The sequence below is a fragment of the Falco peregrinus genome, chromosome 5 (genome assembly GCF_023634155.1).
Source record: "Falco peregrinus isolate bFalPer1 chromosome 5, bFalPer1.pri, whole genome shotgun sequence".
Lineage (NCBI taxonomy): Eukaryota > Metazoa > Chordata > Aves > Falconiformes > Falconidae > Falco > Falco peregrinus.
In genome coordinates this window covers 30,466,617-30,482,666 of record NC_073725.1, presented here as the reverse complement: position 1 = coordinate 30,482,666, position 16,050 = coordinate 30,466,617, and the positions used below count along the sequence as shown (strand labels likewise).

The 16,050-nt window shown below is 36.5% G+C and overlaps 1 protein-coding gene across 1 annotated transcript in view; it reads left to right on the top strand.

Moving 5' to 3' along the window:
* Positions 1-16,050, top strand: part of STK17A (serine/threonine kinase 17a) — a 28,443-nt gene that overhangs the window by 5,298 nt on the left and 7,095 nt on the right. Inside the window, exons 2-3 of the mRNA XM_055806095.1 lie at positions 2,776-2,988; positions 10,110-10,254. Coding sequence (XP_055662070.1) covers positions 2,776-2,988; positions 10,110-10,254 — 358 coding nt within the window. The remainder of the gene's footprint in view (positions 1-2,775; positions 2,989-10,109; positions 10,255-16,050) is intronic.

Genomic DNA, 16,050 nt, shown 5'->3' with positions numbered 1-16,050 from the left:
GGCCACACACGGTGGTGGCTCTTGCTGTTTCTTGCTGCCCCATGAATAGTTTTATTTCTATAGTGACTAATGTACAATGAATTGGGAACATTGGTACTCATTAGGCTAATTAACTTGCTTCCAGATAGATTTTTGTGTATAATTCAAAATGACCCAGTGCTTCTTGAAAGCTGTATTATACAGATTTCAAACTTTCCTAAACTGCTTTCTTTAGGTCCTTCACTGGTGCTAGAATTAAAACCTTTTGACTCTGTGCTAAGGTGACATTCAAGCGGAAGGAAACTGTGCATTCAGAGACTGTTTAAGGAAAACAGAAAAAGGCTGAACCCCAGGGTCTAGATTTTTGGTATAAAGGCTTAGTATCTACCAGGTATTAAAACAACTTGCTGTTAAAGGGCTTTTCTGTAAGTTTCTCGGTTTATTTTTATCTGTTAAGCTTTTTCTTATCAGCATAGATGCTAGGTCTTTTTCTTCTGCTGTTTTTGGTTTTGGTGCTAGAACCTTCAGCAAGGATTTGAATACTTTTCATAAATGCAGAGCTTTATATTGTACACAAGTCATACAGATGGATGTCTTCGATTGGAATAACTTAATCCTTTTCACTGGCTACACAATGAGGGTTACTCTCTGTTGTGGTTAGGATTGTAATACTGGAGGGATGTTTATCCTTGTATCTGCAACACTAATGTCATAAGCTTGCTAGTAATCTACCTAAAAGAAACACTGTCCTTGCAATATTTTGAGGATCAGGAGTGTTATTAGCGTGTTCCCATGCTTCCTGATGAGCTGTCTCTGCTACACACATTAAAACTTCAAAAACAGTTTTTGATAGATGAGTACCAGGTGCCTAGCAGGTTGTTAACCTTTTAGGTGTCTTATTCCTCCTGTGGTGTGCTGTGGTAGCTCTGTATCAATTACCACATTTCATAGTGATCTTTTGACACCTTCTCAGTGCTACAAAATCGTGTAATGTTATTTTCATGTATTTGCAAAACTATAATTTGTCCTAATGTGTATATTAGCAATTAAGAACTTTTGATGGTGGAACGGGTTCCCCAGAGAAGCTGTGGGTGCCCCATCCCTGGAAGTGTTGTCCCTGCCCATGGCAGGGGCTTGGAAATAGTTGATCTTTAAGGTCCTTTCCAACCCAAACCATTCAATGATTCTCGCAAAAAAAATGGATTCAAGACGTTGAAAGCATATTCTGTTTGTCTGCCTTCATAGACATATAGGCTGTGCTCCGATTTAGTCTTAATACATGCTGTGCTGTAGATAATGTGTGCTTGTGCAAAATACGATTCCTAGAGGAACAGCTGTGGCTGTATCAGTGGTTACAAGTCCAATTATTTTAAGCGAGATTGCCTAGCAAATACCCACTTTGTGGGTGCTTATTTGACTTAATTCATTTAGACTGGGTAATTTTGAAACAAATACCTATTAAAAGCGAGCTGGCTAGAACTTCTTTCAGCAGTTACATTTCATGGATAGCAGTCTGCCAATAGGTTTGGAGCTGTGAGAGTGAAAACTGGCATGAGCCGAATTAGTTAATTCTGGGAACTTCAGCTTGTAGATAGGAGAGGCGAAACCCATGTAATTGTATTCCAAACCAGATGAGGACTTTTGTTTTGGTTTGGGCAACCCCATAATAAGTTAAGAATCAAAATAAAGATCTCCAAGCTACTCCTGCAGCTTTATAAGAAAATTTTTACATGTAAATAAAAAAGATAGTTTTGATGAACTTTGTACCTGTATGATAAGAACTAAAAAAAGATTGCTGTACTTCAAAGTATGAGAATTCGTCATTGCATTAGGTGACAGATACTATAAACCTTTTCAGTCTAAAAGTCAGTACTGTATGACTGGAGCTGAGCGGAGCAGGTGGTGTGGACTCTTGCAAGGAAGTTTAGAGCAGACACTTCAGTCCAAAATGCTGTGGGGGGAAGTCTTCTGACGTAAGCACTGCAGTGTGGTTTTAGCCAGGCTGCTGGCTTGGTGTAACTCATCAGTTGTGCATTTTGTCAGAAATGATGCTCATTAACGTGGGTTAAGCACAATGCTCCATTCTGCTCAGTGTGCATTTGTACTCACAGCATCATTGTCACAAAAAGTGTGTTAGGAAGCTTTATGTTGGTCAAGCTGCTTAATTATTTTTAAAATCATCCAAGTTCCTTGCTTATATAGTGAGACAAAGAGTAAGGGATTTTGAGAACTGTTAAACAGTCAGAAAACTTTGGCTATTATCATTTGAGACATGTAATGGTGAAAATACACAGCAGAGTCTGGCTATTGCATGGCAAATGGAGCAGGATTTTCAGCAGTTATTGACTAATAGTGCTGGTGGTTGTTGCCTTAAATCTGGTGGGATACTTTGGGAAACAGTAACTGGGTTATTGTGATGTAGTCATAGAAAGTTAGTCATAGTCATAAATTGTCTATTTGTACGCTTTGTTTTTGCCAGCTTTTTTAATGAGAGGTTTGAGGATACCTTAATCTTGCAAACTGGCACAGCTTGTTTATTATATATTTTTGAAATCCAAGTTCTTTCAATTGATAGCGTTTTATTCCTTTTTCACACAGTTTAAATTACATTGAGCTGTGCTGGTCTTTTAAGTGTGGGGATTATCACTCAGCAAGGCATCTTTCTAAATTTAGAACATATTTTAAATGTATCCATTAATAGTGATTTAGTTCGTTTCCTGAAATGTTAATTCATAAGGGCAATACTAAAGTTGTCACTAAGGGACTTAATTCTATTTTTAAATTCTTTAATTTCAGAGGAAAATTTGCAGTGGTGAAGAAGTGTATCCAGAAAGACACTGAAAAAGAGTTTGCAGCAAAATTCATGAGAAAAAGAAGAAAGGGCCAAGACTGTCGGATGGAAATAATCCACGAAATTGCAGTCCTTGAGCTGGCACAATGCAACCTTTGGGTCATTAACTTGCACGAAGTTTATGAAACTGCAACAGAGATGATTCTAGTCCTGGAATAGTAAGTAGTAGTAATAATTCCTGAATAACCTTGTGCAATATTCGCTTAAAACTAATAATGTAAAAATACTGTGTATCAATATGAATAGTGTGAAAAGATTTTATTGCTTTCCTGTTAGACTTGCTTGAGTTCAAAAAGAATTGCTAAGAAAAGCAGTATTGCAAGAAGTTACATGCAGTCTTTTAACTACTGCAGGTTATAATAAATTTCTCCAATTATGTATTATCTTTCAAAACTGAACTCCAATTTACGTAGCTAAAAAAATTTTAGTGAAATATGGACTGTGTACACTCCCTACTTGTAAAAGAGGAAGAGGAAAGAAGCAGTGAGTATCTGTTCAAAAACTGAAGTTTATTTCATTGACGGTGACAAAGATAGGGTGAAATCTGGGGGTGTTTTACCAGTTATGAAAAAGTAATATTTTTGTTAAAAAGAAACTATCAAAACCCCTATGACCTGCAATGAAAAACCCTCTAAATCATTATCTTTTGGGGGAAGAAAAAGGAGGAGGATTCAGACCTAGAATAGTTTTTCAAATGACGTTTAACTTGTGACTCTACATTTGTCTGCGTGGGTTTCCCCAGTTGAGTTTGTCCAGACAGGCATTTCTGCAGCTGTTGTGACTGTTCATCTAATCCGCTAGTGACTTAGATATTTGACATCTAGGTTCCAAGAGGCAGACAAATGCTTGTTGATGTTGAACTCTGTTAAGATCCTGTTTTAGCTGTATGGATTTAAAATAATTAGGAGGGGAAAAGTGAAGCTCAGTAGTTCAGAATTGACTTAACCTGTCTGCTAACATAAATCTAGTTTGTACCTTGCTTTTGGTAACAAAAAGAAATGGTGAGAAATCCTGTGTCCCAATCTGATCTTGTTTAGAAATCAAAAAAACTGTTTTTAAAGCTCAGTGAAATGGAATGAGACACTGTCTGCTAAGGCAAACTTCCTTCTAGAATACATTTTTTTGTAAACATGATTGTGCCCTTATGGAATCCATGGTTTATGAAATATTCAAGTATCTGTTACACTGCAAAGGTGTGACAGCTTCTGGATTTTAACTGCTGTTACTGGAGACTTGTAAATACATGCTTTAAACACTAGCAGCACAAACTTAACTAGAATACAGTTTAGATTTCTGGATCCCATAGGGCTACAGGAGTGGTGGAATCCAAAGTTTGGTATGAGCAATGGGTTTTGTGATCATTTTAATGTAAAATTGCTAGTTTTCTTTTAAAACTCAATTATCTTCCAATTGCAAAACATTTTAATCCAAAGTATTAACTAGGTTGTTAAGTAATTAACAACATTATTGTTTTTATATGCATCACAGTCATACCTTGCTCCAGATAAATAGCTGTGTGTTAGAGTTGTAGATTACAAAAATAGTCTTTCCCTGACTTCAGCAAACGTGTCTGGATGCTGCTTTAATGTCAGCATGTTCCAGAGACATGTTGCAACAAAACAGGTATGAATATTAGTAAATTTCTGACATTCTATATGCAGAGGATGAAAGAACGTATCTAGACTGCAAGCTTCTCTAGGGCATTTCAGTTTCTATTAAGCTTGATGGTCTGTGTGGGAGATCTTTATCTTGGGAAGGACAAAAGCAATACCTAATTGTTGGCCACTGACTTTATCTGCTATGGTTTTCAAGCTTCTTGTCTTGATGTTGAATCTGTTACAAGGGGTGAAGGGGACACCTAGTGCTTTGCCTTCATGAAGAGAAATATTAATGTTACATGAAGGGTTGTCTTTCGAGCAGTATCAATTTTTGACAGAAAGCAAAATTGGCCGCTGTTGTTACTAAGTGCTGAGCAATGGGAAGCAATGAGCCATTACAGTGTTGGCTTCAGTATAGTATAGCAAAGTGATGGCTGCATCCACCCTGACAGCAGTCTCTGACTTCTGTTTGTTGTTGCAAGACCTCATACAGAGGCTTTAAGTAGGGGTTGAGGGGGCAAGTCTGACGGGGTAGTATGTAAAGCCTGAAATTAATCTGTGGGTCAGTCACATTTAGTCATGTTTCTAGATTTCAGTGAAAATGGAACAATTGAAAAAGAAAACCAGACTTTCACTGAAAAAACTCAAGAGTGTCTAGGAAACCTGATGCATCAGATGTAACAGGGAAAAAGCAAATTTGGTAACTTTGGGTCTCAATACTTGCATGCAACCTACCTGGCTTTTTCCAATGTCTTTTGAAAGAAAGAGCAGCAGAGCACCTCATGCTTAAGAACTGGTGGGTTTTGTAAGTATTCATCACCATATATTACGCATCTATGGAAGGGATAGTTTACATTAGTGGGTCATTAATGGTTCAGATATCACAGAAATCTGTATGTGTAACTCCAAAATCTCAGCTGCTAAGTATTTTTTTTGTGAAGAGCTTCTGAACTGAATAATCACCTGCCGGGGTCTTGTGTAAGTAGTAAACTCTTGTTACGCTTCCTTTAAAAAAGAAAAAAAAAAAAAAGCCTTTATCATTTTGAAGACAGTGTTGGGTTTTATTTGGTATGCTGGATGCAGTGCTTTTTTCACCTACAGTTATTTGGGCCTGGATAATATTACTACTTGTATTGGACGTTACTTAGTCCTACTTACTGGAGGTGTGACTGGTTAAAGTAGGAGTCTGCTGGAAGGAAACTATTTCATTTGGCATGGGATTCAACAGAGAACTGTAAGCAAAAAAACTGTAATGGGGAATAACTGCTGCTACAATATTTGCATCTTGTCTATTAGCAAAGTTATTTTAGATGGCAGTCTCAAATTTCAAAAACTAGGGGAAAACATCTCAAATGATATTAGTTACTTCTTGTTTCATTGAGTTCTTAGGCTGTCTGATTGGAAAGGTTAAGGGAAAAAAGGAAAAAAAAAAAAAAGAAAAAACCAACCAAAAAACCCAACCACATTTGTCTGAGATCCAAGAACTTAAAAGAACAGTATCTACAACTTAATACATTTGGATGCTTCTCTTCCCCTCTGTCCTCTCATCAGATAGGGATTTACAGTTTTCTCAGGCTTTGGGGACATTGGTATGTTATGATAGCCTTACACCGGAAAAATTCTCAGTAAATTCACTTGTTTGCTTACTGTCTAATGGTATGCCTAGCCAAGGAAGGGGGGTATGACTGTCAGCTGTAGTGAATGTGAATCTTTGGCGAAAGTGTTACAACCACCTTGGTGTGATCTTCTTGTAATATAAGCTTTGTGTACAGAAAGCAAATTCATTTCCTTTCATCTTCCAAATATAACCCTTTCAAGAAAGGCTTCTGACAGAGCATAAAGTTCAGGAAGAACAATTTTGGCCCTTGTAAACTATATATGGTCTCACTCGGCATTTGAAATCAAGTATATTCTAGAACTTGTTGTCTATATGTCTGTATTCTGAGGATTTGTACTTCTGAGTCTTTCAGAAGACTGTCTTAATGTCTAATCCATTCAAGCTGGGGTAATGTTTAGTTTTTTCAGATGCACTGAAATAGATTTGTTCAATCTTTTTCTAATTATATGCTAAGTGACTGTGTTAGTATTGGAAGTGCACTTGAAAGAAGTAGGATGCTGAATTCCATACAGTGCATTGTTAAGATATGTTTCAAGGAAGATAAGCAGTTTCCGTTGAATTTAAAGACAACATAATTTTAACGAAGTGTAATGCTCCAGATTGTGAAATGGTCCATTTATGCTGATCAAGAGTAATAAAACGTTAGTGTGCTTTTCACTTGAAACTATAGAGAAGTTAATGGCACAACAGTACTTTCATAAACAAATCAAAATAGCCAAGTAATTCTGGTTGCCAGAACTGTCAAGTTTGGAAAGAATTCTTATGTCTTGCCTTTTTTGTACACTAAGGGAGCATGTACCAGAGAAATAAGGCATTCTAAGTAACACTGGATTTTAAAACTCTTGTGCTCTTAAATATTTCCTTATCCTTTTCCCCTGCCCCCCCAGTTTAAGATGGCTTGTTTTCATAACTACTCTCATGTCCGAAGGACAATTTTTTTTTTTTTTTGTCCCCTAGGAACATTTTCTGTGGAGTTGGGTAGGGGTGCCCAGTGGTTGGCAAAGTTATTTCCTAACAACTGTTAGAAAAGCTTCAGTTTAATGGAAGATGCGTTCTTAAAGGCAAAATAGGCAAATGTTATAAACACCAGAGAACTCCTGGTCTGCGTATATATAGAAATCATAGCAATGACATGCCCGTAATACTTTCCTAGCAGGTATTCTCATCCCTTCTGTGTCTTCATTAGTTGGTTTTTTTATTTCCCCTGAACTATAGCTAGGGAATACAAAATAAGAGTTGAAAGTGTTAAGGAGCTTGGCAAAATTTGGCCTAGGTGTGCAGGAGAATCTTTTTGGAGTTCACTTTGACATTGTACTTCCAACCACATGTGACTGGGTTGGCTCACAGGTAGTGTTCTGTTTTGCTTTTAGGGAATCAGTTAAGCTCACTCCGTGGCAACAATACATGAAATGATCTTGCAGTAACAAATTTCCCTGTGTTCTTATAAAGGGTTGCTCGTTACTTGTTTGAATGTGGTCATTTTGGGGTAGGATGAATTATGTGGAAGAAATTGTTCTATGCATCCTATAGCGCAAAGTTGATCAAAAAACAAAACATTGTATGTGAAACCATCTTTCCATATGAAACTGTTTTGTAAAGGTAAGAATTTGTCTGTGATAGCTGGGAAGGGCTATATTTCATAAGTCATGAAGTGGGTGTGCATGTGTAAGGGCTGCATTTGCTTGTTTCACTCTTAAAAATGCTGATGAACCTAAACATCTTCAGAAGTACTGGGAAGTACTTAAATACCTTTCTTTAAAAAAAAATAAGTTCTGTGGATCGAGGGTTTTCTACTCTCATATGGTAGTGCTTTCTCTTGATTTCAGTGATGGACATTGTCTGATTCAACTTTTGTTGCCTTGACTTTTAACACATTTAATTCAAAGTTCTTTAAGTGCAGTATTAAAATTCTAGGTAGTTTACATTTTAGCTTGGTGCCTACTTCAATCTTAATTTGTTTATTAGTGTAACTTCATTGTAACAGATTTCTACCATATAGCAAACAGGACCCCCTTTGCTGATTTTATTTTTTTCAGTTGGGTCTATTAAAAATAAAGTATGATCCCTTACCCAGAACAGTAGGTTTGGGGTATAAATCCTATTTCACAAAATTAAATAGCAGTATTGGTTTGCTTATTTTCAGTGGTAGACCTATATCAGCAAAATCCCAGGGTTGTTGCAAATACAGTGTGTTAGTAATTTTGGTAGTAGATCTTATCGCTGTATGTGCATTATAATTCACTGCTACAAGGAATTAAATCATTCTTCCAAGTAATGTATAATGACATTCTTAAAGTAGAAAGTTTAATTTATTGACTACAGTATATGTTTTTCTGTCCCTATTTTGAAGATCCAATTGATGTTGCTTTTTAAAGAAATTTGGTTTAGAATATTAAAATACACTAGCCCATGTCCATTTTTTAAATGTCATTAATATCTGAATCCTGTTCAAAGCTGAAATATTACTAACATTTTTGTTGAATTTAAAGAAATTCAATGCTGAAGAAAGATGTGATGGTGTCAGGCACATGCACTTTTTCTAGAGGAATTAAAGTAGTAATGCTCCTTTGAAAAGCTTATTTTATTCTTGAGCGCTATCATCTTTGATACAAAGTAAAGAAATAATTATTTAAAGGAATTTTCTTTTTTAAAGAGAATATCTTAGTTTAATAAATCAAATTGTGCTGCTGTGCCAGTTAACCAGCATATAGAACATAAACATAAAACACTTTCAAAAAAATTTAAGATGTAGCCTGCTTAAATTCTTTTTTCTTTTAAGACAATTTGCAGGGAGAATTTTAAATAACAGTAATATCTGGGAAGGCAAAAAACCTTTTTTATAATTGAAGCATTTTAAGGTACTAGGACTGTAGCAGCAATTTCGATATAGACAAGATGAAAATTTGAGTATATGTAGGTGTTTTTTTCTGTGGGTACATAATCAAAATGCACCATTTTTGCAGAACTGTCATTTGCTGCTGTGTTAGTATTGAATATGCCTCTGTCTTCTGGATTGCCTAGGTAATATAATTTATTAGAAAAGAGCAAACCAAGGCAGAGTAAATGGCTATGCATCAATAAAGATTAACACTTGTGCAAAGTCACGTTTGGCATGTCCTAGCTTGGGGTAACTGGAGAAGATGCTATCCTCATGGATTTCACCAGCTTTCACTAAGGGATGATTATAGAATTTCATTCAGAACAAGCATGTATATGTTGATTTCACAGTGGTAATGCAACAATCCATATGCAAAATGGCCCCATGCTAATGTTCTTATGTCCATTCTTGTTTTAAGATGGAGCTTCTGCTCTGCTTATTTTATTTTTGATGCTACCTGACTGTGTTTTAAAACTATTTTAGTTCTCTGGAGTCATTGCTATACAGAGAAAGTACTGCAAATGCCTTCAGAGTACTAAAAACATTAATTCATCTCTATTTTTATATTTTTTGCTACTTTGTTATTTTTTTTAACATGTAAACAAACTATAAGGAAGCAAGTTGAGGGCTAAAATTTTCAAGAACGTTTTTTGATGAAAACCATTTAGAAAATTAATGCATCCCTGTATACTAGAGACTTCACAAAAAAAAAAATCAATTATAGGCTTTACATTTAGTCTTTTGAGTGTATGCAAAGTGTTTTGAGGAGGGTTGGGGGCGGAGCTGTTTTGCTTTGTGCTTACAAAGACTTACCTTGGCCAAATTTCCATATAATTTCACAGGAATGGCAAAAGGCATGTCTTTCATGTAAGCACAGCCCTTAAACAAATGTGGCATTCATCTTAAAGCAATGTCAGTAGTGTTTCCAAAACAGTCCCCAAAATTTCTGTACTATTCATATTGTCTAAGCTAAATGACTAAGATCTTTGCTTCTCTCCAAAGCTGCTACGCTGCAGAGAAGTCTTCCTAGGCTGTAAAAGCTTACCAAATGTTTAGTGACTGAAAATACTGCTGTTGGATGCTACCACCTGCTGATCTTGCTTACGCTGAATGAAATAGGGCAAGTAGAACAAAATGGGTGCTAAACTTAGTCTTCAAAATAATAAAATTCATATTGTTCCATAGTGCTGCTGGAGGTGAAATCTTTGACCAGTGTGTGGCTGAAAGAGAGGAAGCCTTCAAAGAGAAAGATATTAAACGGCTTATGAAGCAGATCTTGGAAGGAGTTTCATTCTTGCACAGAAACAATGTGGTTCATCTTGACTTAAAGGTAAGATTGTTGCTGTATTATTATTATTTTTATTCATATCTGCTGACTTTATTTTTGGTTGTATGTCATAGTAATGCTTATTTGTAAATAATACAATTTTTACCTAGATGCTCCTCAAACAATAAAATTCACCCTTTGTGATGCAGTAGGCACCAGGGTTGCAAGCCTTTTTGGGGAGTTTCTTTGATTATGTCAAATATAAATGTCATTTGATTAAAAGAAGTTTAATTAATTCAGAAGTGATTTTGCATCACACCTTAAAGTGCGACTGAGTGCTTTGGGGTAAGACCCGATTCATTTTTAAAGTGCATTAAAAATGTCTGGGTATTATATGGAATTAGGTTTGGGTTTTGTACTGTCTTGAGGTTTAATGAAGCAGAGGGATGGAAGGAGCCACTGGTAGTATAAAGTGTAATGTTTCAGATTGTAATGTTCATACAGGACTGGTAAACAGTATATTAATGTGTTAAATACACTTTATAACACTTCAGTATGTTTTTTAAATTACTGTAAAACTTTATTTAAATGTTTGTCATTTATTGCCAAACAGTCGGGCAACACCCTATTGATCATAAATTATCATGATTTACTGGAGTAAATTATTTTTTTCTTACCAGAGAAAGTTTTGACCCAAATTAAGAGAAAAGTACAGTTGTTATCATATGAAATCCAGAGTATTGCTCATGGTTAAGAAGGGAGTTGTAACAGGAATCCAGAAAACTGACAACTTCCATTGGCAGCAAGCTGCAGTTATTTTTCTTTAGCTTCCATCCTTATGTTCATATGGAAGATGCAATTTTGTCTCATTTTGAGGTTGAACTACATTATTACTAAGCAATGCAGTATAAAAGGTATTTGCATTAAAATTTTCAATTCTTTTTAGGTATCCAATTGCCATATTTACTACGCTCGCAGTAAGCTGCTACATGTTTGTTCTGTTGCTGAGATCCTTACTTCTACTTAATTGCATTTTGGCAGTATTACAAAGCTACCAGTAGATTCCCATATCAAGCTGTACATACTTAGTAGATTAGCACATCATGAACCATTTGCATCAGCTAAAGCAGATGATGAGTAATATTTGCACACAAATATGTCACCTGCCTGGTTTTCCAACCATTTATTCAAATTATCTGTGGAAGCCTTTGAAACTTTCTGTAGCCCATTGATTTAGTCATACACATAGACTGTTAATAATTGAACTAAAATAAATAATGGAAAATTTTTAGCAAGTGATGTGAGAACAAGTGTTCAGAAGGACCGAAAATGAGCAGTTAAATTCCTTAAAATTCCAGTATGCTTACAGAAGATACTCAGTGTCTGTACTGTGGTTGGCCATTGAATTTCCTTGAAGCAAAGTGTGTAAAATCAACACATGTCTTTTTGTGGACGGTATATATTTATACATGTGTTCGTAGTTAAAGCTGTAGTGTTCCTTAGCACTATCAGCTGGTTATCTGTAATCAGAAATGCATTGTACTTTATTTGACTGCAGTACTTAAAGGCAACAGTAGACAGGTTATTGATTACAGCTTGTGGACAGGTACCTTTTTCAGAGTTCAGAAAAAGCTTACTTCGAAACTTTCCAACTGATCAGAAAACTTGTTATAAAACTGAACATATCCAGTTCTGACTGGAAGATCCAGCATTGCTTTGCTGGCTTATATAGAAGTTAATTAGCAGAGCAAGTTGTCTAGTGTTTAATATGCTTATACATTAATGCAGTGTGTTTTTGAAAAGTGGATTTTAATGAGTCCTGATTACAGTGTGATTACTTTCATGATATATAAGACCATCGGTCTTTTGCAAAAGAAGGTTTAGGGAAGTCTTCGGTTATTGATGTTTATAAAGATGATGGGAACTGTAGTATTAAAACACATGACTTGAGAAGATTGATTGACCCACGTGCCTTGTCAGACTATAAAAAGGCACATTTTCCAAGGAACTCAAAAATTGAAGTTGGGTGCTGGGTTTGGCTGTGTGTTTATTAACCCATTGGCCTCAAACAGTCTTCTGTTGTGTAGTATGGCTCGTGCTGCTTTACCTAGTGGCTCACAACACAGTGGAATTTACTAGATACTTGGTTTTGTGGTGACATTTGGAAGATATTTGCAAAGTGTGCTGTGTTAAGCAAGGTGTTTGCCAATATCAGAAAGCTTTCAAATTCTTGCTAAGATGTTTTTCTTGTGCTATTAACCAAAAGTTTCACCTTTGGGTGTCTTAAAGGTTTCATTTTCATTTGTCTGGTACCAATACCTTTGGAAAGGTCCATCCAGTTTTTCGTATGTTCCATCCAATTTTCAAAAAAAGTCCGGCTCTATGCCTAGAATAGTTTAAGTCAAAATGGTTGCCAGTATGTGATTGTCACCTTGTTGTAGGTTATTTATAAATCTAATTGACCACAGCTATGACACTGACAGCTACCTTGCTTAACTTCTGTCTGCCCCCTTAACAGATGCAAGATTTTTCCTGTGAGACTAAACACTGCAGGAAAAATTGGGTATTTTGATGTGGGTGAGCAAGGTTGCCACCTGATAATTTCTTTCCAAAAGCATGATTCTCCTGAAAGCTGGTTGAAATATGGCTTGTTTTAATAGCACAATACAGTCATGTAATCCAGTTTTGACTTGGAGAAAGAGCAAATATAATGCTACTGAGTGCAAATTAAGTATCATTTGGCAGCATTGTGTTGATGCTATTTAATTTGCAGATTGCAGTCAGGAGTCTTTCATCTCTACTTAGTGGTGTATGAAAGCTGCAGAGTAAGGGAAGACTCCTTTCCCTGTGTTTTCATCTGCTGTTTGACTCGATCTTGCATTGGTGTTTGGTAAAAGCTTAAAGTGGTTGGGAATGGAAGAGAATTTTAAAAGGTGTGGGGGCTGAGGAAGGGCTAGCTGCCTGTTGTCTACGGCAGAGGTAGATAAAGAACCTTACATGGCCCTGTCGTCTGGGAGAATGACTGCCACAAGCAGCAGTCTCATAGTATGGTGATCCAACAGACAGCTTTGCCCTTACTCTGTATCATTTTCAAGATACTGTGCTCAGTGAGGGCAACTAGCAGAACCATTATTTGATTAAAATTGTTTTGGATGTCATTTTACACCAATATTCTGAAAGCAAACTAACGCAATTGCAAAAGAAGCGGCCTGTTACAAGAACATTACAGATTGATATTCTCCACTGAGCTTTACAGGTGGATTAAGGTGGAATGTTTATTGCACAGATATGTATTAGTAATAGAAGTGTAGTATTCCTTCTCTAAAGCAACACTCAGGAAACTAAGAAAAGAGTGAAAATTAAAATACCATTTTTTCAAGGCAAAAGAACAGTTTAATCTGGAGTTCAAACCTTTACAGCAATTAGAGCAAAGCAGTTTGTTAATAGGCAGGTATAGAGTATCCAGGTTCTGCAGAACTTCTTAATGTATAGGACGTGCATTGCATATTTTGGGGGATAGTGTGATACCAATCTGTTATGTCTGTTCTCTTAGTGACTGTAGCTCTCTTTCCCACTTGCATTGACCGAAAAAACCGGACCCCCAAGCAAACTCTGTTCTTGCATTTCAATTGCTTAAAGATTGCCCTTTCACTTGTTTTAGGGCAGACTGATCAGCCTAGTTTAGTATCTTTACAAACAATGTAGCTAGGGTATCCCAGCTAGCCAGTTTTTCCTGTTTCCGCCCATTATTCCTTGGATAATTCCTGTCTTTTCTTCTAGGCATGTGATTTTTTTGCAGTATTATAAAATTAGATACCTAACTTCATTAATGTTGCAGGTTAAGGTGAGGCATTGATTAGTTTAAAAACATGAGCTTTATTATGTGTCCTCAGTCATAGTCTTCTTAAAACCAACTAAAGATATGAGCAATATTAGGGCCAAAGGCTTGTAGAAACTGCTGGAATAATGATTCCAAAACCTGTTGGCAAGGTAGGGTTGAAGGGTATCCTATATTAAGTACACTTGTAACAAACAATTTGTGTGACTTGCAGAATAAATTTCCAAATGAGACCAGATCTTTGTACGCATTGCCTTAGTTTGGCCGTTGCACTGACGTTTGTAGTGTCAAGAAAGCTATGGCCTTCGTGTGGTGGTAGTTTAGTCCAATTTGAGTGAAAAAATGTAACACTGGTTAATATTTGCAATGTATAAATTATGCTTTTCAGTGCTGTTAATCTTAACATGATGATACGGGTACAACCAACGTATCAAATTCCTAAAACCTAAATTTCTGCTTCTTGGCAGCATGCCTGGAAAATACAACTTTTTGTCCTGTTTCTATATTCTTTCCCAAAGTACCCATTTCTGCCTGTGCTGACTATGGCAGTGGCTAGACTCGTGTGGCCACACCATGTGGCTTCTGTGCACATACCAATCCTGCAGCAAAGTGCATCCATTCAGATCGCCCGTTTAGGCAAGGATTTTTTTGTGTGTTTTTCTTCAGTGCACAACATAGGATCTAAATCGGAACAATTAAGCCTTACTGCGGTAGAGGGGGAGGTTTTCCAGTGTTGCCATTTCACAGCTTTTACCATCAAGCAGTAATGAAATGGCTGATGAGAGTGAAAGGCCCTTTTCGGAACGGCTACCAGGAGAGCCTTTGGCCTGCATCTCTCTTGCCATTGTGGGCTCATCAGCATTAGGCAAACCTAGATGGATTATAGCAGAAGAAAAACAAAAGAGAAACAGCATTACAGATGTGGGAAAATGACCTTCCTTTTCTTAAAGCTTTAGAGTAATTGTGTTGAGCTGAAAGCTATGGTAAGTTCAAAGCTACGGCTTCTTTAAGGTTTCATGCTGGTGTTTAGACTGTCACCTCACATGAACCCCATAATGATTCCTTAAAAGAAGAAAACAACTGTTATTTTGTTATGAATTGATTTAGGGTTATGACTCAATTCATACTGTAGACAGGTGGGTGGGTTTTTTTTTTCTGCATAGGTGTGTTTTGAGTAATAGGATTGTTTTTAAAAAAGACAATAAAAACCTCTTCTGGCAACTACATTATCTACCAAAATATTATAAAACAGAGCTTAACAAAACAAAACCTTTCTATTAAAGACTTCTCTTCATTTAAATATAGAGAACAAATGTTTTTCTCATACTTTCTATTTGGCTCCTCAGTAACTAAATTTCCCACTGGGAAGAACATGTGAGAGGCTAATTAGGGAGACATGGTCAGCTTTTTTGGATGTTTGCTTTTCTAATACAAATACAGAATTAAAAATGTGAACTCTAAGGCATATGGTAATGCGCAGCTCCAAAAGCCTGTCCACCAGATTCCAGTTTGTAAGCAAAAAAAAAAAACCAAAAAAACCTCTTATTAACACATGGATTTACAAACAGAAAATAGATTGACAACATCATGGAGTGAGTTTGAAATACCATGGCTTAGCTTTGCAGGAATGAAAGAACTTGACTATATTTAGGTCTCACAGCAAGGAGAACTGGCTCAAGATTTTTAAAATGTTCTTGTAGAGTTTTATTTCTGTGCTCAAAAGCAAGGCTTTTCATGTGAAAGCATGCCTTTGCCTTCATCACTGACTAGGGATGAGGAGAGAATGGCGCAGGGCTTGGTGAGAAGGTATAAATGTTGGTGGTAATCCAGTTGAGATTATCAGTCAGTGGTTGCTTTGGTGTTCTTACTCTTTTGCCCTCCTCCCTTTTCAACCACCCCTGATGCAAGATGATCCAGGTTCCCAATAAATAAAGTCTTGTTCGCTTTTGTGAAACCTGTGCTCACCAGAGGCATGAACACAGTGTCAACTGTCAGTGTTACCATTCGGAGAAGTTAATGAT